Below are 26,705 nucleotides of genomic sequence, written 5' to 3'. Positions count from 1 at the left end.
TTTCGTCGACTAAAACTATGACGAAAAATATTCGTCGACTACCTTTTTTCACTGACGAAAACTAAATTAAAACGGACTAAAAACTAAGCTATGATGACTAAAACTAAATAAGAACTAGACTAGAATGTTAGGGAGGGACGAGTGGAGTAGAACTAAAAGACAAGTCATTTTATGATTGGTTGCGCTCGGGTTTTGCGCTCTGAAAATAGCCGATCTACAAGCTCACAACGCGTCGCAGCAAATCAGCCATTATGGCGCCATCAAGGCACCGCCAAAATACATTATAGTCGACTAAATCAACTGTAGATTTAGTCGACTAAAATCTTAAGATATTTAGTCAACTAAAACTAGACAAAAATGTAAACATTTCAGACTAAAATATGACTAAAACTAAATGGATTTTTATTCAAAAGACTTTGACTAAAACTAAATCAAAATGTGCTGTCAAAATCAACACTTATTAGTAGAGTTTAGGCACTTTTTGTTTTTATTTTGTTTGGATATTTTAGCTCCAATTTAATTTTAGTTTTCATTTGTTTTTAAAGAGCGGGTTTGCTAGTCGTAAAGGTTTAGTTTTAGTTTTGTTTTTATTAGTTTTAGTGTTAGTTTCAGTTTTCTTTGTAATTTGAGGTAGTCTACAAGCTGGCAGTGGCTCAGGAAGTAGAGCAGTATTTAACAAAGGGGCTTAAAACTAGTACAGCAAAACAAATATTGGAATATAAGATTTCATAATCACCCTAAATATTAGGCTTACATGGCATATCGACAAAGACAAAAAAATAAGGACATTTCTATATGATTTCAGTTAGTTCTGCAAATAGAGTTTGTTTGTTTTTTATCCGTAAGTTATCTACTTATTTACGCATAGTACCTGAGATAAGGTATAAAGGTGCGTGAGCATATGGACATTAGTTAAGGTGCTAAAAAAAAACTCAATAAAAAGACAAAAATCAGTGCGTTGTACATGGTACTAAGGTGCAAAATGTCAGCACGTGTCGACCGCATAATCCACATAAGACCAGGGGTGATGCAACTTTGATGATGGAGAGGGCCACTATATCCACACTCACTCCAGGGGGCCACATTACATATCATGTCGGGCATTTTTTTCAAAAACGAATGCCTTACTTCGCCATTCTATGTCACACAAAAGTACCGAAAGTAGCAGATCTGCAAGCTCAAAACGCGTCACAGTGCGACACGTTTTGAGCTTGTAGATCTGCTATTTTTGCTATTTTTGAATTGGAATCCTGAAAAGTAACATTGTTATTTAATTTCAAATGCATTTAGTTATACTTATATTAACTTTATGAACTTAAATACAAATGCATTGGACATAAAAAAGAGAATATCATTTTAATACTAGTCATTAAGCTACTAATATGTAGCTTATAAGTAATTAACTCATTAAGCTACTAATATGTAGCCTATAAGTAATTAAAGCGGGTCATGTTTGGAATTGTAACAGCTGAAAGAAATAATATATCAGTATTCCAATAATAACCTGCGGGTCGCATTAAGTGAAGGTGGGGGCCGCATGTGAGGTAGACTGATACTGGTATAATGATAATAATAATAACATTGTTATCTCCTCACACAGCCACAGATGATCCTGGCCTGGCTGAAGGAGCGGAGGAAGCAGCTGAAACAGGAGAGCGGTGAGCAGAAGCAGCAGGAGAAGCAGCAGCAGGAGAAGCAGGCCTCCCTGTCTGAGGGGGAGGTGGACATGTTGGAGTGGGTGCTGGCCATGTGGGAGCAGCAGGCCCCCATCACAGAGAGCAGCCTGTTCCAGAAGGCCACGGTGCTGAGGAAGAAGGGCAGCTTCGGCAGCTCCTTCCGGATCTCCTACGACTGGGCGCTGGGCTTCATGCTGCAGGTATAAATACATACACGGTGATACTGATACTTTCTTTGCACCGTTTACGTTTAACCCATTGAAACCGGGAAACGCATCTGTGTAACCTACTTTTAACTCTTTCACTGCCAGACTTATTTCTGGCTGTGTGCACCCGCTGCCAGCGATTTTTTTTTAGATTTTCTTACCTTTTCAAGTAGTCACAGAATATTTATCTCCAGTATGATCGATACCCTGATGGTTGGTAATCACAGGGGCTTTCACTGTGCTTCCGCAGAAAATAAAGAAATGTCATCGCGACCCCCCTGTCCGCTTATTATAGGACGTTAAAAATAGCATGTCTCGTCAAAAATGCAGGGGTAGAAAAAGGAACGCAAGATACAGCAAGAAACAACATAAGTATTTTCAAAAAAGGATGTTAGGATTTAGAAATAAATTCCATTTTTCCTTTTGTGTGAAGCAGCTGTATGAAAGCTGTGATGAAATATAAACAGATTAAAGATGATTAGAATTGGTCAAACTAGCAATAGAATACATGTTCACGGTTAAATCCTCAGTCTGCAATTTCAGCAGGAACATAGGTTTAGAATTATTACCTAAACGTCATAATTTTACATAGTGTGTTTAGGAAATAATAGAGCACTAGTTTGGGGGGGCTCTTTTTTTCCTAACAAAAACTTTAACCTTTTATACTTTGGCTATTCAGAAATAGCAGATCTACAAGCTCATAGCGCGGCACCGAGTGCCGCGCTATGAGCTTGTAGATCTGCTATTTTTGAAAAAAAAACGTGAAGATTTGGGCAAATCTTTGAATATATATATTTTGTAACATTTGCAACTCAAATCTTTGCTTCTGGGGGGTCCCTGGAACGAAATATTTTGACGTGGGGGTCCTCGGCCAAATGCATATCATTTTGGGGTTCCTTGACATGAAAAGGTTTATGAACCACTGACCTAAACATCATAATGTTACATAATTGTGTTTAGGAAAATAGAGCACTAGTTTGGGGGGCTCTAACTTTTTATTGATTTTGACAACAGATTTTGATTTAGTTTTAGTCATAGTATTTTGAATAAAATTCCATTTAGTTTTAGTCATATTTTAGTCATCTGAAATGTTTCCGTTTTTGTCTACTTTTAGTCGACTAAATATCATGAAATTATAGTCGACTAAATCTACAGTTGATTTAGTCGACTAAAAATGTATTTTGGCGGTGCCTTGATGGCGTCGTAATGGCTGATTTTACACTTGGTTGCATGCTGAAAATAGCCGATCTACAAGCTCACAACGTCTTCAGATCTCAGAGTGCAACACCCGAGCACAACCAAACATAAAATGTCTTTTAGTTCTACTGGATCTCTTCTCCACTAGTCCCTCTCTAACATTTTAGTCTAGTTTATATTTGTTGACATTGTCAATATATTTAGTCTTAGTTTTAGTCATCATAGCTTAGTTTTTATTTAGCTTTTATTTAGTTTTCATCACTGAAAAAATGTAGTCGACGAACATTTTTTCGTCATAGTTTTAGTCGACGAAATCCAGGGACGTGCACAGATAGACTCTAGGTGGTGCTAGAGCACCTGCCCTTTGCCCTCTTGACCAGAAGTGCCCTTTTTTTCCCAGTTTACAGCAGGGGTCTTCAACAGGGGGTCCGGGACCCCTAGGGGGTCCTCAGAGTTACTACAGGGGGTCTGCCAAATCTTTTTGTGATATGATTTTTCTTTTTACCATAACCACTCGAAACCTAGCATCCCTTTTCTGAGGAGAACTTTAGCCAAAAATAGCTGATCTACAAGCCCACAACGCCTCGCGCTGCGAGGCGTTCTGGGCTTGTAGATCAGCTATTTTTGGCAAAGAGGTATAGGTGTAGAGGGAAAAAAGAGCAGACCAAGTAAACAAAAAAAAGTATAATTTACTTGAGCACCTGCCCCTCAAAATGTCTGTGCACGCCACTGATAGTTTTAGTCGACGAAATTAACACTGTCTTGAACCCCTGTCTGCTCTGCAGCATGGTCTGGGCCTGCGGAGGCCCGGCAGGAGGCCCACGCTGAGCCGCGTGCTGCCCCCGTCCCTGGAGGAGCGGACGCGGCGCTTCCGCGACTTCACCCGGAGACAGATCCTGGCCAGCCGGCTGCCCGCCGGCGCCGTGGCGGCCATGGACGAGCTGTGCGTGTTCGTGGACTTCAACCTCCTGCACGAGAGCTGCACGGTGGCCCAGCGGGTGGAGGCTCTGAAGCTGTGGGGCTCCGGGTGTCCTCTGCTGACCGTCTACCTGACCGCGTTGTCTGACGGCACCGTGCTGCCAGGTAATTCAATTCAATTCAATTTTATTAAAGTGCCAAATCACAACAAGTTGTCTCAAGACACTTTACATGTAGAGAAGAGACCCGACAGTCCCACCCTGAGCAAGCAATTTTGCGACAGTGGCAACGAAAAACTCCCTCTTAACTGGAAGAAACGTCAGGCAGACCCTAGGCTCTAGGGTGGCGGCCTTCTGCCTCGACCGTGTCGGGGGGAAAGAAGAGAGAGAGAGGGAGAGACAGATGAGAGACAGAAAGAGACACAAGTAGTAACAATAACAATAGTAGCAAATATAATAGTGTAAGATAGTATATGATAATATAATATAGTACAACAATAATGTGTACACAGTATATAATGGTATAAGAATGTTAAGATAGTGTGTGTATAGTGTAGTAGGAATCTACGGTCGTGCTCCATGGTAGGGGATGGATATATATATATATGGCAAGTATATGTCTCTTCTATGTCCACATATATGGATATATATGTACATATATGCAGGCGGCCAATTTCGTATATGTCACATACTATATTAAACATTTATGTTGCATATATTAAAACGTATATGTTTATATATTTTCTTTGCCCCCCCTGGTGGCAGAGGCAAAAATCGCCTATGCTCACATCGTGTCACTTCGTGCCGTGCTGTGAGCTTGTACATCTGGTATTTTTGATTTTTTTTGAAAAATCTTGAAAGTGTTTGAAAAATTTTGCATAATTTTGAACTACGAAAAAATCGGCAAACAGGCATTTGTAGAATCGGCCTCAGGTCTTAACGGGTTAAATAAGGAATTCAATAGATTAGTTAAGACTAAACCGTCACACGCTCCCCTGCACACCGGCAGGTCTGGTGCTGCTGAGGAGCCATCGGTCGTGGCCCGCGTCCGAGTCCCTCCTCATCGAGGCCCGGCCTGTGGCCTTCACCGTGGAGGACGGCATGGACCTGTGGAGCGGCGGCGTGTGGCGCCGGCACCTGGACTCCCTGGGCCTGGGCCCCCGCAGCCCCAGGAAGAACCTGCTGGTGGTGGACGGCCACCGCGAGCACCTGTCCCAGATGTTCCTGTGCGCCCTGGCGGCCTCGGCCACGCTGCCGGCCGTCGTGCCCGCCGGGTGCAACCACCGCCTCCACCCGCTGGACGCCTGCCTCCGCCCCGTGCTGCAGCGCTACCTGCTCCACCGCTGGGCCCGCGCCATGGCCGAACCCCTGCAGGTGAGGCGTTTACTTAACTCTTTAACCGCCATGGCCGAACCCCTGCAGGTGAGGCGTTTACTTAACATAGGGGCTAGTGGTTCTCAAACGTTTTCATGTCAAGGACCACCTAAAATGATATGTATTTGGCTGCGGACCCCCTTCTCAAATATTTTGTTCCAGGGACCCCCCCAGAAGCGAAGATTTGAGTTACAAATGTTTGCTCAAAAAATATATATATATTCAAAGGTTTGCACTAATTTTCACAATTTTTGAATAGCCAAAGTATGAAAGGTGAAAGTGGTTAAAACTATTGTGATGCCATATTAACACATTTTGCTGGGGACCCCCTGGAACCCCCCCCCCCCCCTATATATTTGGGGTGAGTGTTATTTGTTAGTTTTGGCAAAAAAATATTATTAAAAACAATTCTGTTGCTTGTAAGGGGACCACAATAGAAATACATCCATGGATTTTTTTCCCCGTATTTTATCCTGGAACATTTTACCTAATTTAACCTGATATCTGGTAATTTGTCAATTTATTTATTTGAGTATTTTCTCAGCGATTATTCTATGGATTACTTTTTATTCTTGAATAACCGAAAAAGCAAGTTTCATTTCTTAGTCAACTACATCAATTAGTGTGATTAACCACTTGAGCCTGATTTTACACCTACAAGCTCACAAGCTTATAGGTCTGCTATTTCCGCATATGGATTATCTTTTATAATTGATTAAATGGATTGTTTTCAATGAACCTCGGCCCCTCTTATCTAACCCTGCAGGACGTGGCGTCCGCAGAGCACCTGGAGTTCAGCGTGTCTCATCTGCTGGTAGACTGTCTGGGAGAGGCCCTGGGCCGCCTGGCCCACCACACACACCTCATGAAGAGAAGCTTCCAGCTGGCTGGCATCCTCCCTGGAGGAGGTACAGGACCCTCACTGTTATCACATAGTCCACCTGTCCATGAAAGTAGTTTTTGCATAATCGTCAGAATCATTTCCATTAATTCTGTATGCATTTTTTTTTGTTGTTGAATATTTTCCATTTGCAAACATTTTGGAAATAGCAGATCTCCAAGCTCACAACGCGTCGCGATGCGACGCGTTGTGAGCTTGGAGATCCGCTATTTCCACTACTTTTAAAAAACGTTGAAAGGCCCGGACGGTTGGCGTAACCGCCTGGGCACCAAGGATGATAATCCTTGCTCCCGATCCCAACAACCTTTGCTGCGTGGCTCCCCCCCATCTCTGTCCCTGTTTCCTGTCAGTCTACTTTCCTATCAATAAAGGCAAAAAAAAATACCCAAAAATATCTTTAAAAACAAAAAAAAAGAAACGTTGAAAGAATACATTTATTAAATCATTATTGTCATGTCTGCCCTGTGGAATCTAAAAGCCAAACAGAAATTAAATTAATTTAGTCATTTTTGTGTTTTAGTTTCTGCAATTAGTTTAATTTAGTAAAAGAATTTATAGTCAGTAAATAGTTAGTTATTTTCTGTAATGATTTAATGTAGTTAATATTTTCCTGCCCTTAGGAGAAGGAAGCCAGGAGGAGATCCAGAACCCTGAGGAGGTCCAGGCGCAGCTCCTCCACAGCCTCTGGGAGGCGCTGGTGGAAGGAGAGGCTGTGGAGGAGGGGGAGGAGTCCACCGATGAACTGGAGGAGATGGAGGACGACGAGGAGGAGGAGCAGGAGGACGCCAAGGGAGGAGAGGAGGAGCTAAGGGAGGAGAGGAAGGAGCCAGAACAGGAGAGAAGAGAGGAGGAGGCAAAGACGAGGACGGGCGAAGAGCCAACAGCGGAGGAGGCGAAGAGGAAAACGGACGAAGAGGAGGTGACAATGGGAGAAGATGGGGACGAAACGGAGGAGATGAAGACGGGAGTAGATGGAGAGGGAACGACGGAGAGGAGGTGCCTAACGGAGGAACACGGAGAGACAGTTCCGACGTGTCCTTGAGCAATGCACTTATATATAACCAACAACCTGAGCGACCTCGAACCATAACGTTGCTCTGGGACAGTTTAGAGATGAAACACAGATGTAAAGAAAGTGAAAAGGAATAGGGCATAGAATGTGGCGGCCATTTTCTGGTTCCACTCAGAAAAAGACAATGCATTTTCCCATAGACATTTCCAAAAATATTTATATCAATTATTTTAAGCCTAGAATCAAGCCATCCAGGGTCCTGGTGAATCATGATCATAAAACATTTGATTATGTGAAAAAACCTGAACAAAAAACATAAAACAAAGGGTATTTATTAACTCTCTTACTGCCAAGAACGACTTATAACGAGACATCGTCATAGCGCCCTGGCTGCCAAGAACGACCTCGTGACTACTTGAAAAGGTAAGAAAATCGAAAAATCGCTGGCAGTGGGTGCACGCAGCCAGAAATAAGTCTGGCAGTGAGAGAGTTAAATATAGTGTATCATATAATTAAATATTCAAAACACTTTTTTCACTGAATAAAATGTTGTATGGTCATGTTTCACCAGGACTCTGGATGGCTTGATTCTAGGCTTAAAATAATTTATATAAATATTTTTGGAAATCTCTATGGAAAAATGCATTGGCTTTTTTTTTCAGTGGAACCAGAAAATGTCCGCCACTGCTTTGCCCTGCCTATAGAGTGTGTGATGATGTAAAGACTCTACATGATGATGTTAGACGTGGGCTGCACCATTGTCATAGGTTTGATAAACCACCAGGTGATGTAATGACTGGGGGTTCCGGGTTCAACATTGAGGAACCGGTTTCCGGAAACCGGTTTTATCTACACTGTCAGAGCTGGTTATGTGGACTTCACGTCTCTTTTACTATCACAATACCGGTGGTGGTCCATTTGGTTCCATTTGTACACACATTGTATACAATGTTATAGGCAAAAATAAATTTATTTCAGAATATTTAAAACAACAGCGAAAATAGCCAACCTACAATAAATCACGTTGTGACACGTGAGCTTGTAGGTTGGCTAGTTTCCTTATTCGCTGTACGATGAAATGTATAGTGGTTAACCCCCGTAGAATGAGGAGGAAATTTAGCATATCCAAGTGGGGTACGTTGGTTTTTAGGTGTACCAGACAGCATTGACAATACTACTGGACTGTTCTCAAAGCTCAATCTTTGGCACACCTAAATCAAACAGATTCATTCAATCTGCAATCCCGTAACTTTAATGTCCTACCCGCCGGGAATCGAACCCGGGTACTCCACACAAGCACTGAAGTTTGTACTGTTGAGCTAACACCGAATGCCCGTTTGGGAAGAGGATAAATTGCGTTTTCAGCTTCTATAGAGGAAACTGAGAGTCTAGGGTGTCCCTAGATGCCATTCTAAGCCCTATTCGCACGGGACTAGCATTATCTGGGGACCCTCAGGTTATTTGTAATAATACTAGTCCCGTGCGAATAGGGCTTTAGATAACTGAATATTGAATGCTGTGGACTATATAGATACATAGCCTATCTACTACACGTTGGCCACAAAATCCTCACCCTTCCTGACAGAGCCCTTAAGCTCACCTGTAGCGTCAGCTTCTCCTCAAAGCCTCGTCAACCAGTAGTCTTCCAACAAGACCACAGGATCTAAACTGGATCTCTATGGATTGCATTGCAGATTTAAATGCATCAGCTGCAGCTGTCTTTACCTTGCCATGACAGGTATGTTTGTGAAAATGGTTCCATGGTGAAAGATAAAAATCACAATGTTCTTCTGTTGCTTTAAATAAATGGTGCAGTCCTGCTCTACATCATGATGTCACACTCTACATGGCGTCATTCTGCAATGTTTCTGTTTTTAGTGGTTCTGTGATTTGTATATTAAAGAAATGCACCTGCAACTGTTTGTGAGTGTGTCCTTAATGTTCACATTGTCATACACAAACTATTTTTTTTTATTTTTCTTCTCCAAAAACATTAAAACATTAACCAAACCTAACTGAGTCAATGTTAGCTAATGTAGTGATTCTCAAACCTTTTCATTTCAAGGATCTACAAGCTGAAACTGGAAGTGGAACACAATGCAATTGAAAGTGATTAAATGTTCTTTGTGGGATTCCCTCCTAATTGGATAAAATGTGTATCCTGACCTGACAATATATGTTCTGTTTACTAAAAGAGCTGGACTGACGCCCCATTAATGAACCAACAAGAGCTTTTAAACGTTCCACAACAATAAATAAAATACAGAGTATATACTTCCTGTGGATACACATTAAAGCAGTGTTTATCAACCATATGTTCTCAACAAGTGGAACCAAACAGTAGGCCTGTATTTGTACACTCACGTAATACATTAACTATGTGGATTTTACTGTGTAACTGGGTTGGACCAGATTAATTAAATAAAAATAAATTAAACAGATTTAACACCCACACACACACACTCTGGTCCATCACTTCCACAGACAAAAAAGAATCGTGAAAACCCACTACCATGCTATGAAACAATGGCTTCATATAATTAACTAATCACTATACAAAGCCCTCAACAACCAGGCCCCGCTACCTCTCTGAACTCATCAAACGACACGCCCCCTCTCGCTCCCTCAGGTCGGGTAATGCCAACCTCCTGGACACCCTCAGGACAAATAAACAAACCTGGGGGGACAGGGCCTTCTCGGTGGCTGCCCCCACACTGTGGAACTCACATCAGAGCCCCCACCCTCACCATGTTTAAAACCACACCCAAAACCCACCTTTTCAGACTCGCATTCCCCACACAAAACCCCAACCCCTGCCCCTCCCTTTTGTTGTTTACCTTTCTTTTATAGTTATAATCTTTTTAACTATTTATTTTGAATAAAGTTGTTTTTATATCTGCTCTGTAAAGCAACGTATGTATTGTTATTTTTATTAATAATCTTTCTATAGTATATAGTCACAGTTTGGAGACTGGATGAGAAAAAGAGAAAACAAAACAAAACAACTAATAGTGTTTTGCTTTGACAGAACTGAACAACTGAACTCAAATCACACACGTTTATTTGAATTAAACATAATTCCATCACTACCGATTTCTTTACAGCTCTATAATATCAATCGTATTGCTTCATAACAGGACAAGATATTTCAGAGGTTAATAGATGAAATGGTTCAAGAGTACCTTAGATTCATGCAAAAATGATAGTGATTATATTTTATGAGGAAGTAGGTGACTAATTACAGCGTATTTACAATAGAGCCCATGAAAAACATGCTAATCTTCCTTGTTCTCTCCCATGTTCTCATCAGTTTGATGCACTCCAAAAAACAAACACTCAAAATGGTGAAAATTGTCTATTTATATATAAAAAAGAAAATCAAATCCAAAATAACTACACACCGGTTTTAGTAAAATGTTACATGCCAACACACTACAATAAAACTAGGCTAGAATCATGAAAATCCACTACCTCACTACAAAACAATGAATGTGTCATATACATTTTCTATACATTTTCTATAGTCTAGTCATCATCAACATCATTGTTCCACACTTTGACCTTCCCTGGTAACATCTTCATAGTAGAAGTAGCGCTAATGAATGGAAAGAGAGTCTCAGTGAAAGTGTGTGTGAAGGTGTGTATGTGTGTGTCAGTATCAGGATCAGAGAATGACAGTTTTCCTCTGCTCCAGTCCAGCTGGACTCTGATCCTACGAGGAATCTGCTTCCATGAGAGTGTAGTGTTTGACTCTGGTGAGGAGGCCAGTGAGGACGAACCTGCGCTTATTCTCCAGTATGGACCTCCACTGCTTCCCTTCCTCTGAAAAGACTCTGCTAACACACCCAGTGACCAGTGTTTACTGTCTCCAACCTCAACATCCCAGCTGTGAGCCCCTGAGTTAAAGCCCTCTGAACCCAGGACAATGTGCAAGTGGTCAAACCTCTCTGGGTTGTCAGGAAGCCACCGCATCTCAGCTCTCACACCGGTCAGATCATCAGACAGGACGTGTCCTGGCTTGGCAGTGTTGGGGTCCAGAATGACAGGAGTGTAGGAGACAATGTCCTTCATCTTGTCCCAGACTCTGAAGGTCAGGTTGCCCAGATGTTTGGCCACGTCTATCAGTACTCCTGAGACCAGCTGTGGGTCCTGCGGTGTGAACTGGACTCTTCCCATTGTTGTCTTGTAGTTCTTTAGGAAGGAGATGTGTTCAGCTTTCAGCTCCTCCTCTATGTCTGCGATGGTGTGTGAGAGGGCTGATACGTCTCTGTTCAGACCCTCGATCTTCTCCTTCATCAACTGACACTTCCACTCCTCTTCCTCCTTCAGTGCAGTGATACTAGCCTCCTCTTCCTCTTGTAGAAACTGATGGAGCTTTTGAAACTGCTCCTTAATTCTACACTTTGTGTGCCGGGCCTGGAACCTGATGTATTCTGCTGTTTGCACACATTTATTCCTAACATCATTAAATGCCTTCAGTTTCTTCTGCAAAGGCTTCAGTGATTCCTTGACTTCCTTCTTGTGGTCCAGTGCAACTTCATCGATGGGTCTGAAACTGTGGTTGTTGTGTTTGTCTGAATGAAGACACACAACGCACACTGGCTGTTGACATTCCAGGCAGAAGAGCTTGAGTTTCTCAGCATGCAGGTTGCAGTCAACCTCAGACCCTGGGCCTGATGAAGTTCTCTGACGTTTTGAAGCTCTCTGACGTCTCTCCTGTATGAAGGCCTCACACAAGTTCTTCAGAGCCAGGTTACAGGGTGGATGATCCATTGAGGATATCCTCTTACAAACTGGACATGGCTTTTTTTGCTTCTCTCTCCACCATGTGTGCAGACAAGTTCTACAGAAGCTGTGGCTGCATAACAGGACAACAGGATCTTTAAAGATGTCGCGACACACAGGGCAGGAAAAATTCTCTTCTGAAAGGGACGACTGCTGTGAATCCATTATGTCTCTCAGTGAAGCTACAATCAATCTGATCAGCACATGAAATCAGCCAGTCAGCGGTGGTAACATACTCTGCTCCGGATACAATGTTCCCTGAAGTTGACTTTCACAGCGAATCCTGGTTCTTGTTAAAGTCCAATCAGCAAAGCAGCAGCAGTTTGGGTCAGTAACTCTGTATCCCTTCTTGTAGTTGTGCTGTGGAAAGACATTCTTCCCTCCCTCACTCTCACTGAAACTAGAGTGTCTGGTCTGACTCTGAACTGAAGGTGAATCTTTTATTGTCTCAGACGAGTTTGGTAAGGGGCGGAGCTTTGACATGCAAACCCCCCCCCCCCCCCCCCCCCCCCCTCACACACACACACACACACACACATTCAGCCTGAATCTAACAGAGGTGTGTGGATACCAACTCTTATTACAGGATACAGGATAAATAAGTGAAATGTGAAGTGATCAAACAAAACAAACATTTGCCAGACAAACTTTGAACTGGAACACTATAACATTGAAGCCGATGAATTATCTTTGGTGGGGCTCTCTCTCTTTATTGGAATTGTTGTCCTGACAGGAAAATGAATTTTCAGTTCATTAAAGAGCTGGAGAGACATACAGAGAAAGACCCCTGTTACTAAACAAACAAGAGCTTTAATATCACTTACACCACCTTTAAATGTATATACTGTACTTCATCATTACCCACGGTATATGCTCTTTTCTTAAGCAACGCCTAGCAAAATCATACAAACACAAAATATAGCAAAATCTATTTGTATTTCCACAATTTCTGGGGCCTTACTTCAGCCTACACACATATAAATGGTGGTTCTTTGTGGTGGTTGAGGTGTTATATAGCACCACTGTCATACAAAGAATCTATTGATCCCCTGTATGGTTCTTTAGAGTTGAGGTCCTATACTGGTTCGTCAGCTTTGTGTAGTTTAGTTAAGACAAAAAGAAGAAGAAAAAAACATTAAAATACAGTGTCTATCCTGAGGATAACATACAAGCAGTAGACCCATTGTGGTTTTGATGTGAAGAAGCACCTTCATTGACTTCAACACAATGGAACAGCAGCAACAAAGATGTGAACACCCTGAGAAACAAGGCAAGAGGGCTTTCTATTCCATCAAAGGAAACAACAAGCTAGACCTCCAAATCAAAACCTGACAAAAAATGTATACTCCATTATAGAGGCAATTTTCTGGGGTCGACTTGACAACAAAGAACTTGAAAAATGGGAATAAACATCAAATGTACCAAATCCAGACTCTGCATGCACTCTGCATTTGGAGTTATCATCCAAAAATAATTTGGATGATAACCACTCATTATTAAAATGAAAAAGAGTGCATTTAAATGTTATAATCACCTAAAGGAAAGTGACCCGCATACGCTCCATAACAAAGCCCTCACCTACAGAGATGCCCCCTCAGCCTGTCTATCAAAATACACATTGCAGCTTGTTGTGGAGATACTTACCAACACTTAAAGACCTCCAATACACCCCCACCCAGACATTTCATTTGTTAATGTGAGAATGATTTGCATTCACACAAACACTGTGTGAATACAGGGCCATACAAACAAAAGGCTGAACAACACTTCTCTCTATAGTTTGTCTGCATGCTGTTCACTCTCTTTTTCACTCTCTGGTCCATCACTGCTACACTGGCAAAAAAGGGTGTTTTTTGTTAATCTGGAGACTGACTGGATGAGTTTTTAAAAAGCATCAATATTAAACTAAACTAAATAATGTTCTGCTTAATCTAAGTACACATTTTCTACTAACAACTGCCTCTGATTTATTGGAACTATTTTAAACCATAATGTTGGTTACAACAGAACTGAACTCAAATGACATGAGAGATGTGTGGCAGACGTTTATTTGGATGAAACAAATCATTCATGCAGTTTTCTTTACAGGTCTATAATTTATTTAGAACTCAATCAATCATATAATCAATCATATATTGCTTAATTATTTTGTTGCATGACAGGATATTTAATTAGTTAATTAAATGGTGAGACTCAAGACGCAAAATGGTACAGTGATTCTACATTTAATATACATTTTATATATATATATTCAAATACAAAATAGCTACGCACCAGTTTTAGTGAAAGATTTTATGCCAATTAACACACTCTGCAATAAGACTAGCCTAGAATCGAGAAAACCCACTACCATGCTATGAACCTACAGCTTCATATAAGCTTTCTATAGAGTCACAATTTGGAGATTGACTGCATGAGTTAAAAACAAGTGTGGTTTAACAGAAACACAACTGAAATACTGAATTCAAATCACGAGAGATATAGACATTTATTTGAATTAAACATATATCATTCCTTACAGTTTTGTAACATGACAAGATAATTCAAAAGTTAATAGATTAAATGGCGCAAGAAAACATTTTGAGATTCATGACCATTAGACCATTAGACTTAATTGGGTGTCTTTACAATAGAGGCCATAAAATACAGGCTTTATGCTCTCATCATTTTGATGCGCTACAAAAAATAAAGCCTCAAGATGTTGAAAATGATTATCAGAAGTCACTACGCATGAATTCAAATTTTGTTCAAATACAAGATAACTACACACCGTTTTAGTCAAATGATACATGCCACACTACAATAAAACTAGGCTGGAATCATGAAAATCCACAACCTCACCATAAAACAATGATTGTTTCATATAATTTTCGTATTATCTAGTCATCATCATCATGATCATTAGCATCAATGTTTCTGACATTGACCTTCCCCGGTAACATCTTCATAGTAGAAGTAGCGCTAATGAATGGAAAGAGCTTCTCAGTGAAAGTGTGTGTGAAGGTGTGTATGTGTGTGTTAGTATCAGGATCAGAGAATGACAGTTTTCCTCTGTTCCAGTCCAGCTGGACTCTGATCCTACGAGGAATCTGCTTCCATAAGAGATTCGTTTTTGACCCTGGTGAGGAGGCCGTCGAGTATGCACCAGAGTTTATTCTCCAGAATGGACCCCCTCCAATTCCCTTCCTCTGAAAAGACTCTGCTAACACACCCAGTGACCAGTATTTACTGTCTCCAACCTCAACATCCCAGCTGTGAGTCCCTGAGTTAAAGCCCTCTGAACCCAGGACAATGTCCAAGGAGTCAAACCTTTCTGGATTGTCAGGAACCTCAAAGCCAGAGATGCCAGACCTCTCTGAGTTGTCTGGAATCCACTGCATTTCAATGCTCGCACTGGTCAGGTCATCAGACAGGACGTGTCCTGGTTTGGCAGTGTTGGGGTCCAGAATGACAGGAGTGTAGGAGACAATGTCCTTCATCTTGTCCCAGACTCCGAAGGTCAGGTTGCCCAGGTGTTTGGCCACGTCTATCAGTGCTCCTGAGCTGGGCTTGCGCAGGTCAATGTCCGATGCGTACTCTATTCTTTCCATTGTTGTCTTGTAGTTCTGTAGGAATGATCTGTGTTCAGCTCTCAGCTCATGCTCTATGTCTGTGATTTCTTCTGAAAGGACTGATATATCATAGTCAATGTCATAGTTAATGAAACACTTAATATATTCACTCTTCCACTCCTCTTCCTTTCTCAGTGCAGTGATTCTAGCCTCTTCTTCCTCTTGTAGAAACTGATGGAGCTTTTTAAATTGTTCTTTAATCTTACTCTCTGTGTACCCGGCCTGGCGCTTAATGTATGCTATGTATGCATTTTTACTGAGATCTTCCTTCATTGCCTTCAGTGTCTCCTGTAAACGCTTCAGTGATGCCTGGACTTTCTTCTTGTAGGTCAGTGCAGCTTTATCAATGGGGCTGAACAAGTGGTGGTTGTGTCTGTCTGAATCAAGACACACAGAACACACTGGCTGCTGACATTCCATACAGAAGAGCTCGAGTTTCTCAGTGTGCAGATTGCAGAGATCCCCAGACTCTGATGAAGTTCTCTGGCGTTTTGAAGCTCTCTGATCATGTATCTCCTGTTTGAAGGCTTCAAATAAGTTCTTCAGAGCCAGGTTACAGGGTGGATGATCCATTGAAGATATCCTCTTACAAACTGGACATTCCTTTATTTGCTTCTCTCTCCACCGTGTGTGCAGACAGGATTCACAGAAGCTGTGGCTGCATAACAGGACAACAGGATCTCTAAAGATGTCACGGCACACAGGACAGGAAAAATCCTCTTCTGAAAGAGACAACTGTGAAGCCATTACGTCTCTCAGAGAAGAAATCAACCAGTCAGTGGTGGTAACTGTCCCTTTTCCCGATGAAATGTTCCCTGAAGTTGACTTTCTTTCACAGTGAATCCTGGTTCTTGTTAAAGTCCATTCATCTGACAGAGTCAGCAGCAGTCTGGATCAGCATTCCCTCCTGTAGCTGTGGAATTAAAGACAGTCTGTCTTCCCTCACTCTTTTATTGTCTCAGATCAGTCTGGTAAGGGGGTGGAGCTATGACATGCAAAACACACACACACACACACACACACACACACACACACACACACACACACACACACACACACACACACACACACACACACACACACACACACACACACACACACACGTACAGTGATTCTATACTTTATGAAGAAGCTGTGTAGAATTAGAGTAGAAGACCAATTAGACTTAATTGAGCATCTTTACAAAATACATGCAAATGTTCCTTTTATGCTCTCATCATTTGATGCACTAAAAACAAAACAAAAACACCAAGAACACTAAGTATCTACAATACGACTTGGCTAGAATTGTGAAAACCAACTACCATGCTATAAAACAAAGATGGCTTCATCATGATCATCATAAATATCCCTTTTCCAGAGTTACACGGGCCTTCCCTGGTAACATCCTCAGAGTATTTTCAGCGTAAATTAATGGAAAGAGTGTCTCAGTGAAAGTGTATGTGTAAGTGTGTAGGTATGTGTTACTAGTATCAAGATCAGAGAATGACAGCTTTCCTCTGTTCCAGTCCAGCTGAACTCTGATCGTCCGGGGAATATGCTTCCATCTGAGAGCAGTGGTTGACCCCTGTGTGTATCTGGCCAATAAATATTAACTTAGGCCTGAGCATATTCCACACAATGTACCGTCTCCACGTCCATGCTCCTGAAAAGACTCTAACAAACCCAGTGCCCAGCCCCAGTCTCCATCTTCTCCAACATCAACATCCCAGCTGTGATACCCTGAGTTAAAGCCCTCAGAACCCAGTACCGAGTCAAACTCTCTCAACCTCTCTGGGTTCTCAGGAATCTGCATGAATGGCCAATCAGACGACTCATTCACAGCCGTCAGATCATCTGACAGGAAGCCCGGCACTGCCGCAGTGTTGGGGTCCAGAATAACAGCACTGTAGGAGACGATGTCCTTCATCGTGGCCCACACTCTGAAGGTCAGGTTGCCCAGGTGTTTGGCCACGTCTATCAGTGTTCCTGAGACTCGCCGTTGGTCCTGAGCTGTGAACTGGAATCTTTCCACCAATGGGATAAACACCAAATGCACCAAATCCAGACTCTGCAGAACTCTTTAAATCCATTCTCTGCATCCAACAGACAACACCAAATAATACACGCAGAGAAGAATTAGGATGATACCCACTCATTATTCAAATAAAAAATCACACCCTGTGTGAAGGAAGCGGTGCCTTATATACTGTTTTCTGTTTGAGCTGTACATTCAATGTGTGTGTGTGTGTGGGTAATCATTGGGTATATTCCTGCACTATACCTGCACCCAGTGATCTTGATACATAGAAATTGATCTATGGAAGATTCTGACTTTCAAATGTACATATTTTTTGTTTTGATTGTACTGTATTGTTGTATTGTGCTATCTGCTTTGGCAATGTAAACGTATGTTTTCTCATGCCAATAAAGCCCTTTGAATTGAATTGAATCGTGTGTGTGTGTGTGTGGGGGGGGGGGGGGGTCTGAGATCCTAACCCTAGATGAAGATAGGGAGAGGGAGAGGGGGAGTTGTTGACTTAAGCAAGTGGGGGGTGGGCGGGTGCAGGATTTTATTGCGACCGTAGGTCGCACTTACTACAGAAAGCTGCTCCAGGTGTCCGTCCGTCACTCCGTCACTCCGTCACACACGTCACACTTTTGCCCTGCTCATATCTCCGCACCCATTGCCCCGATCCATGCCACATTTTGCACACACACTCCTTACCTGCCAAACTACACCCTCCAAGGACCCCCGGAGCTCCAGGGACCCCCAGCTGCCTCGGGGACCCCCAAGTGTAAAAAATGAGCACATGTGGACAAATTACCAAATGACCACCCCAACGGGGCTGCTCACGGGGCATTCCCGGGGACCACCCACTCCTGGTGCTCCAGAACGGATGCAAAAGTGGTGGCGCCCCCAGTGGAGGACCCCCTGCCACTGCAGCTCACATAAAATGCCGTAAATCGGGGGCTTGCCCCCCACAAACAATCCCTCCTTTCCCCTATAAAATGTGACCTACGGTCGCTTATCTCCCGATTAGGGAGTCTTACTGGTTAGGCTCCCTGGCCTGTGTGTGTGTGACTAATCATTGTGTATATTCCTGCACTATACCTGCACCCAGTGATCTTGGTACATAGAAATTGATCTATTGAAGATTCTGACTTTCAAATGTACATTTTTTGTTTTGATTGTATTGCTGTATTGTTGTATTGTGCTTTTTGCTTTGGCAATGTAAACGTATGTTTTCTCATGCCAATAAAGCCCTTTGAATTGAATTGAATTGTGTGTGTGTGTGTGTGTGTGTGTGTGTGTGTGTGTGTGTACAGCTGGTGAGGTCATGAGGAGGTCGCGCTCACTTCTCGTGCTCGGACATAACATCCAGACACGGTCAAATGTAGAGTGGCTGGCACCGCTAAAAAGAGTGCATTTCAAATTAGCTATCAATTATTTGAAATACATTTGAAGAGGTTGCTGCCATTTGTCTCAAAGGTTTATACCAATACCAATATTGCTATTTGTTTCAAAAGCTTCATAACAAGTTATCCTTAGTTATAACTACTTCTAACAGCAATTGCACTATTCTTATGGTTTTGAAAGATAGTTTTTCTAAGTTGCAATGTGACAATGCTCTGTTTCTCTTTATTCCCTTTTAATTATGCACAGTGTTGGCAGAAAGGAAATGACAGTTAAAATATACTCCTGGAGGCTTACATTTATAGTATTGTAAAGCAAACTATCGTACACAGCCAAAAATAATACATCACAGGTGTAAATATGTAATTTCACAAAAAAATAACATATTTATGGTAAGAAATAACCTTGTGTGACACGGCTATGAGAGAAAAACACACAAGCAGGCAACCTCCTGGACCTTATACTCAAATAAAAGCTTGGTACTGGTAAGATAACATTGTTTTTAATGCCTCCCAGTACAGATCTGGGTCAGATTTACTGACTTATTTAAAAGCCAAACCGGATCCCAAATCAGCAGCCAGGGAATTTAGTAAATTCGCGCACCTTTTTGTGATATGGCAAAATGATCGCACATTTTGGCATTTTTGGCATTATTATCGTACAGAGGGCAAAATTGTCATACAAATACATTCATTATTGTACATCTGGCAATAATGATTGTACATAGTTTTGATTCGCTTTGGTATTTGGTATTTGATATGTTGCTTTTCTCATCCCAATAAAGCCCAATTGAATTGAATTGAAACTGAATGTATGAGTGAGTGATGTGAAACTATAAGGATCTCACATTGAAATTGGTTTGGTGGTCTTGGTTCATGTTATTTTAGATTTTGTTATTATTATTTGTCAGGGTTAAGAAGACTGAGCAGTAAAACAGCCCCATGTCAAAAAACAAAATAAAAATACACATTGCAGCTTGTTGTGGAGATAATTACCAACACTTAAAGACCTCCAATACACCCCCACCCAGACATTTCATTTGTTAATGACCTTCCTTACCATTTGAAGCAAAGTCATGTTGTTTGTGAGAATGATTTGCATTCACAAAACACTGTGTGAATACAGGGCCATACAAACAAAAGGCTGGCAAACCACTTCTCTCTATAGTTTGTCTGCATGCTGTTCACTCTCTTTTTCACTCTGTAGTCCATCACTGCCACTGGCAAAAAAGAAGTGATTTTTGTTCATTTGGAGACTGACTGGATGAGTAAAAAAAAAACTGTCAATATTAAACTAAAAATGTTCTGCTTTATCTAAACACACATTTTCTAAACCGCTGCCTCTGATTTAAACCATAATGTTGGTTACAACAGAACTGAGTAAGAATACCTCAAATTACAGTTTATTTGGATCAAACAAATCATTCATGCAGTTTTCTTTACAGATCTATGATTTATGAATCAATCATATAGCTTAATTATTTTTGCTGCATGACAGGATATTTCAAAAGTTAATAGATGAAATGGTTCAGTAAAACCTGTTGAGACTCATGCACAATGGTACAGTGATTCTACTTATATATACATTGTATATATATTTTTTCAAATACAAAATAGCTACACAACAGTTTCAGTGAAAGATTTTATGCCAATTAACACACTATGCAATAAGACTAGCCTAGAATTGAGAAAACCCACTACCATTACCATGCTATGAAGCTACAGCTTCATATAAGCTTTCTATAGTCACAATTTGGAGTGACTGCATGAGTTTGTTAATAACACATAGTGTGCTTTAACAGAAACACAACTGAAATACTGAACTCAAACAAGATTTTGATGTTTATTTTAATTAAACATATCATTCCTTATAGTTTTGTAACATGACAAGATAATTCAAAAGTGAATAGATTAAATGGCTAAAAAAAAGCATCAAATTCATGCAAAATGGTAACAGTAATTCTATCTTAGGAAGTAGATGACCATTAGACTTAATTGGGTATCTTTACAATATAGCCCGTACAATACAGGCTTTGAATACTCTCATTATTTTGATGCACTACAAAAAATAAACACTCAAAATGTTGAAAATGATATTCATGATTTTTTATTTTGTTCAAATACAAGATAATTACACACCGTTTTAGTCAAATGATACATGCCACACTACAATAAAACTAGGCTGGAATCATGAAAATCCACAACCTCACCATAAAACAATGATTGCTTCATATCAATTTCATATTATCTAGTCATCATCATCATCAGCATTAATGTTTCTGACATTGACCTTCTCTGGTAACACCTTCATAGAAGTAGCGCTAATGAATGGAAAGAGCTTCTCAGTGAAAGTGTGTGTGAAGGTGTGTATGTGTGTGTTAGTATCAGGATCAGAGAATGACAGTTTTCCTCTGTTCCAGTCCAGCTGGACTCTGATCCTACTAGGAATCTGCTTCCATATGAGTGTAGTGTTTGACTCTGGTGAGGAGGCCAGTGAGGATGAACCTGTGCTTATTCTCCAGAATGGACCCCCTCCAATTCCCTTCCTCTGAAAAGACTCTGCTAACACACCCAGTGACCAGTATTTACTGTCTCCAACCTCAACATCCCAGCTGTGAGCCCCTGAGTTAAAGCCCTCTGAACCCAGGACAATGTCCAAGCAGTCAAACCTTTCTGGATTGTCAGGAACCTCAAAGCCAGAGATGCCAGACCTCTCTGAGTTGTCAGGAAGCCACTGCATTTCAATGCTCGCACTGGTCAGATCATCAGACAGGACGTGTCCTGGTTTGGCAGTGTTGGGGTCCAGAATGACAGGAGTGTAGGAGACAATGTCCTTCATCTTGTCCCAGACTCTGAAGGACAGGTTGCCCAGGTGTTTGGCCACGTCTATCAGTGCTCCTGAGCTGGGCTTGCGCAGGTCGATGTCCGATGCGTACTCTATTCTTTCCATTGTTGTCTTGTAGTTCTGTAGGAATGATCTGTGTTCAGCTCTCAGCTCATGCTCTATGTCTGCGATTTCTTTTGAAAGGACTGTTATGTCACAGTCAATGTCATAGTTAATGAAACACTTAATAGATTCACTCTTCTGCTTCTCTTCCTCTCTCAGTGCAGTGATTCTAGCCTCTTCTTCCTCTTGTAGAAACTGATGGAGCTTTTTAAATTGTTCTTTAATCTTTCTCTCTGTGTACCGGGCCTGGAGCTTAATGTATGCTATGTATGCATTTTTACTGATATCATCCTTCATTGCCTTCAGTTTCTCCTGTAAAGGCTTCAATGATTCCTGGACTTTCTTCTTGTAGGCCAGTGCAGCTTTATCAATAGGGCTGAAAAAGTGGTGGTTGTGTTTGTCTGAATCAAGACACACAGCACACACTGGCTGCTGACATTCCATACAGAAGAGCTCGAGTTTCTCAGCGTGCATATTGCAGAGATCCCCAGACTCTGATGAAGTTCTCTGGCGTTTTGAAGCTCTCTGATCATGTATCTGCTGTTTGAAGGCCCCACACAAGTTCTTCAGAGCCAGGTTACAGGGTGGATGATCCATTGAAGATATACTCTTACAAACTGGACATTCCTTTATTTGCTTCTCTCTCCACCATGTGTGCAGACAGGATTCACAGAAGCTGTGGCTGCATAACAGGACAACAGGATCTCTAAAGATGTCACGGCACACAGGACAGGACAAATCCTCTTCTGAAAGAGACAACTGTGAAGCCATTACGTCTCTCAGAGAAGCTACAATCACTCTGATCAAGACCGGAAATGAACCAGTCAGTGGTGGTAACTGTCCCTGCTCCAGATACAATGTTCCCTGAAGTTGACTTTCTTTCACAGTGAATCCTGGTTCTTGTTAAAGTCCATTCATCTGACAGAGTCAGCAGCAGTCTGGGTCAGTATTCCCTCCTGTGTGTAACGGGTGTGTTTGGCTCTGTCAGTCTAACTGGCTGGCTGCACATCCGTTAACCCCTGATAGCCTCTGCGTTGTGTTCTGTGGTTTGTGGAGAAGAAGGGACTCGGACACACGTGTTGCTGGTTGCTGTTTACTGGTAGAAGTGAAGTGGCATCGTACAGTCCTGTACAATCACAAAACAAACACACAACACTGTGAGTATGCAGTCCTCCATATACTGTACACAGGGTTCAGCAGCACACCAGGAACCCTCCTCTCAATGAATCCAGCATGAACTGCCTAATATACACTTTGTATCTAATACACTGTATACAATAGCTCATTATTATTAACAGAAAAAGTGCATTCTCAATACAATTAACCACACACCAGTTCCAGCATACCAAATACAAAATGCAGATACATAACAAAAACAGAATGAACATACCTGTACAATCACAAAACAAACACACAACACTGTGAGTATGCAGTCCTCCATATACTGTACACAGGGTTCAGCAGCACACAAGGAACCCTGTAACATTGGGAAACACATGTCTCCTATAAACGTTGCAAAAGTGTATTTACAGACTTTATATTCAACCATAAGACACATCTGCATATTCACAAGCATACTAGCATAATTTCTAGTTGCATACTGTTGCAGGTGCACCATAACAGTGCTTACAAAACGAAATAAAAACGTCAACTCTGACGGAGTAAACAAACAGCATACCCCCTCTCAATGAATCCAGCATGAACTGAGAGGCGCGCAGCTGTGACGTCATTGACTCTCGACTGCAGTGAAATCTTAAAGAGACAGTACTATGTATCAACAGTTGTAAAGAAAAATAAACATTGACTGAAAGTAGTAAACGAAAGACCATTCAATAGTTAGTTGGTGGACTTTCAACCATGAAAATAAAACTATAATTGTAACCTTGTTACATGTGGCTGTGGAAAAGACAGTCTGTCCTCCCTCACTGGAAGTTGTGTGTTTGGTCTGACTCTGAACTAACTGAAGGAGAATCTTTTATTGCCTCAGATGAGTCTCGTAAGGGGGTGGAGCTATGACATGCAACACACACACACACACACACACACACACACACACACACACACACACGTACAGTGATTCTATACTTTATGAAGAAGCTGTGTAGAATTAGAGTAGATGACCCATTAGATTTAATTGGGCATCTTTACAAAATACATGCAAATGTTTCTTTCATGCTCTCATCATTTGATGCACTAAAAACAAAACAAAAAAACACTAAGAATTCTGAAATTGAGTGTTTGTCATTATTTTTGGAATTATTTTCTCAAATACAAAATAGCTAGACACCAGTCTTTGTCAAAGCTTGCATGCCAACACACTCTACAATATGACTTGGCTAGAATTGTGAAAAACAACTACCATGCTATAAAACAAAGATGGCTTCAACACGATCATCATAAACATCACTTTTCCAGAGTTACATGGGCCTTCCCTGGTAACATCCCTGGTAGCATTTTCAGCATAAATTAATGGAAAGATTGTCTCAGTGAAAGTGTGTGTGTATGTATGTATGTGTTAGTATCAAGATTAGAGAATGACAGCTTTCCTCTGTTCCAGTTCAGCTGGACTCTGATCGTCCGGGGAATATGCTTCCATCTGAGATCAGTGGTTGACCCCTGTGTGTATCTGGCCAATAATAAGTATGAACCTAGCCCTGAGCATATTCCCGGTTTAGCTTGTAGTTTATGTTTGGGGTGCCAGTTAGGTCAAAGCCTAACACGAATTAAGTCCAGCTTGGACAAAAAACGCTTTTAAAACAAACCAACCTTACACAGTTAAGCGCACACTTTAACCAAATGAACCTTAAAACCTATAACCAGGGATGGATACCCACAAAAGAACACCTTAAAAGTAAAAAAAAACAATAGAATGAAACACACAGACACATAATAACTCAGTTTGACTTTGTATTATGAATAAACTCCAGCCCTCAACTCCAGCCCACACCCGAAATCCAGTCCACAGTTTGTCCAATACCACAGTATAACGTCAGTTCAATAGACAGTCACTTCTCAATAGACAATTCTCAACCCACTGTTCCTTCCTATATATTTGAGACAATCCTCAAATATATAGAAACCTTGGTTCCCCAAAACAAAATAACAAAAACAAAAACAAAAGAAACTGCTCCACGGCCTTTACCGTGGTGAACAAATAAATGGGGCAACCAGTGTACCGTGTGTGTGTGTGTGTGTGTGTGTGTGTGTGTGTGTGTGTGTGTGTGTGTGTGTGCGTGCGTGCGTGTGTGTGCGTGTGCGTGAGAGGGGCAGGTCCAGGAATCCACTCCGCTTTTTCCGGTTAGCCCAGCTGGCTGCTCCGCTGCTAGTAAACAACTGCACGGCACGGAAAACTCCCAAGGATTAACGGCTTGGGGGTTATGTCCTCCACAAGGATCCGGACGGTTTGTTTGGACAACGACGGACAACGCGGACTTTTGCACGCGGTCGCGGGTGGTTTACAGGAACGTCTGCTCTGCTTCACTGTTGCACAGCAACTGACACGGGGCGCCGCCATCTTGGCGAGTCCATTCATAAAACGTGAGTAACGTGGGGGTGTGACGGAGACTGCACGTCACCATCTGTGTATGGCTCGTGGGTGTGGATAAACGCAGTGGTGTGTGTGTGTGTGTGTGTGTGTGTGTGTGTGTGTGTGTGTGTGTGTGTGTGTGTGTGTGTGTGTGTGTGTGTGTGTGTGTGTGTGTGTGTGTGTGTGTGTGTGTGTGTGTGTGTGTGTGTGTGTGCGATAGCCGATCGCTACAAGTCTTTATCAGAGCTTGCATGCCAACACACTCTACAATATGACTTGGCTAGAATTGTGAAAAACAACTACCATGCTATAAAACAAAGATGGCTTCAACACGATCATCATAAACATCACTTTTCCAGAGTTACATGGGCCTTCCCTGGTAACATCCCTGGTAGCATTTTCAGCATAAATTAATGGAAAGATTGTCTCAGTGAAAATGTGTGTGTGTGTATGTATGTATGTGTTAGTATCAAGATCAGAGAATGACAGCTTTCCTCTGTTCCAGTTCAGCTGAACTCTGATCGTCCGGGGAATATGCTTCCATCTGAGATCAGTGGTTGACCCCTGTGTGTATCTGGCCATGGCCAATAATAAGTATGAACCTAGCCCTGAGCATATTCCCCAAAATGTACCGTCTCCACATCCCTGCCCCTGAAAAGACTCTAACAAACCCAGTGCCCAGCCCCAGTCTACATCTTCTCCAACATTACCATCCCAGCTGTGATACCCTGAGTTAAAGCCCTCAGAACCCAGTACCGAGTCAAACTCGCTCATCCTCTCTGGGTTCAACTTCTCAGGAATCTGCATGAATGGCCAATCAGACGACTCATTCACAGCCGTCAGATCATCTGACAGGAAGCCCAGCACTGCCGCAGTGTTGGGGTCCAGAATAACAGCACTGTAGGAGACGATGTCCTTCATCTTGTCCCACACTCTGAAGGTCAGGTTGCCCAGGTGTTTGGCCACGTCTATCAGTGTTCCTGAGACTCGCCGTTGGTCCTGAGCTGTGAACTGGAATCTTTCCACCAATGGGATAAACACCAAATGCACCAAATCCAGACTCTGCAGAACTCTTTAAATCCATTCTCTGCATCCAACAGACAACACCAAATAATACACGCAGAGAAGAATTAGGATGATACCCACTCATTATTCAA

At 41.8% G+C, this 26,705-nt stretch overlaps 3 protein-coding genes across 4 annotated transcripts in view; 1 reads left to right on the top strand and 2 right to left on the bottom strand.

Annotated features, from left to right (window-relative positions):
* pogzb (pogo transposable element derived with ZNF domain b) overlaps positions 1 to 9,317 on the top strand; it is a 71,311-nt gene extending 61,994 nt beyond the window's left edge. For both annotated transcript variants that reach the window (XM_084051798.1, XM_084051797.1), the window contains 5 exons: positions 1,601 to 1,876; positions 3,865 to 4,162; positions 5,006 to 5,370; positions 6,137 to 6,278; positions 6,892 to 9,317. In XM_084051798.1, coding sequence (XP_083907924.1) covers positions 1,601 to 1,876; positions 3,865 to 4,162; positions 5,006 to 5,370; positions 6,137 to 6,278; positions 6,892 to 7,313 — 1,503 coding nt within the window. In that variant the 3' untranslated portion in view covers positions 7,314 to 9,317. The remainder of the gene's footprint in view (positions 1 to 1,600; positions 1,877 to 3,864; positions 4,163 to 5,005; positions 5,371 to 6,136; positions 6,279 to 6,891) is intronic.
* Positions 9,318 to 10,808: 1,491 nt separating this feature from the next.
* On the bottom strand, positions 10,809 to 12,233 carry LOC311039459 (nuclear factor 7, ovary-like; the record flags this gene model as incomplete). Its single annotated transcript, XM_084049349.1, has 1 exon — positions 10,809 to 12,233. The coding sequence occupies one exon, from the start codon at positions 12,231 to 12,233 to the stop codon at positions 10,809 to 10,811; it is 1,425 nt and encodes a 474-aa protein (XP_083905475.1).
* A 9,090-nt stretch (positions 12,234 to 21,323) lies between these two features.
* Positions 21,324 to 23,537, bottom strand: LOC311039451 (zinc-binding protein A33-like; the record flags this gene model as incomplete). The annotated part of the gene is made up of 1 exon (XM_084049339.1): positions 21,324 to 23,537. The coding sequence occupies exon 1, from the start codon at positions 22,791 to 22,793 to the stop codon at positions 21,324 to 21,326; it is 1,470 nt and encodes a 489-aa protein (XP_083905465.1). The 5' UTR covers positions 22,794 to 23,537.
* Positions 23,538 to 26,705: the final 3,168 nt, after the last annotated feature.

This window comes from Gymnoscopelus microlampas (assembly GCF_963454915.1).
Source record: "Gymnoscopelus microlampas genome assembly, chromosome: 3".
Lineage (NCBI taxonomy): Eukaryota > Metazoa > Chordata > Actinopteri > Myctophiformes > Myctophidae > Gymnoscopelus > Gymnoscopelus microlampas.
This window is presented reverse-complemented; position numbering and strand designations above follow the sequence as displayed.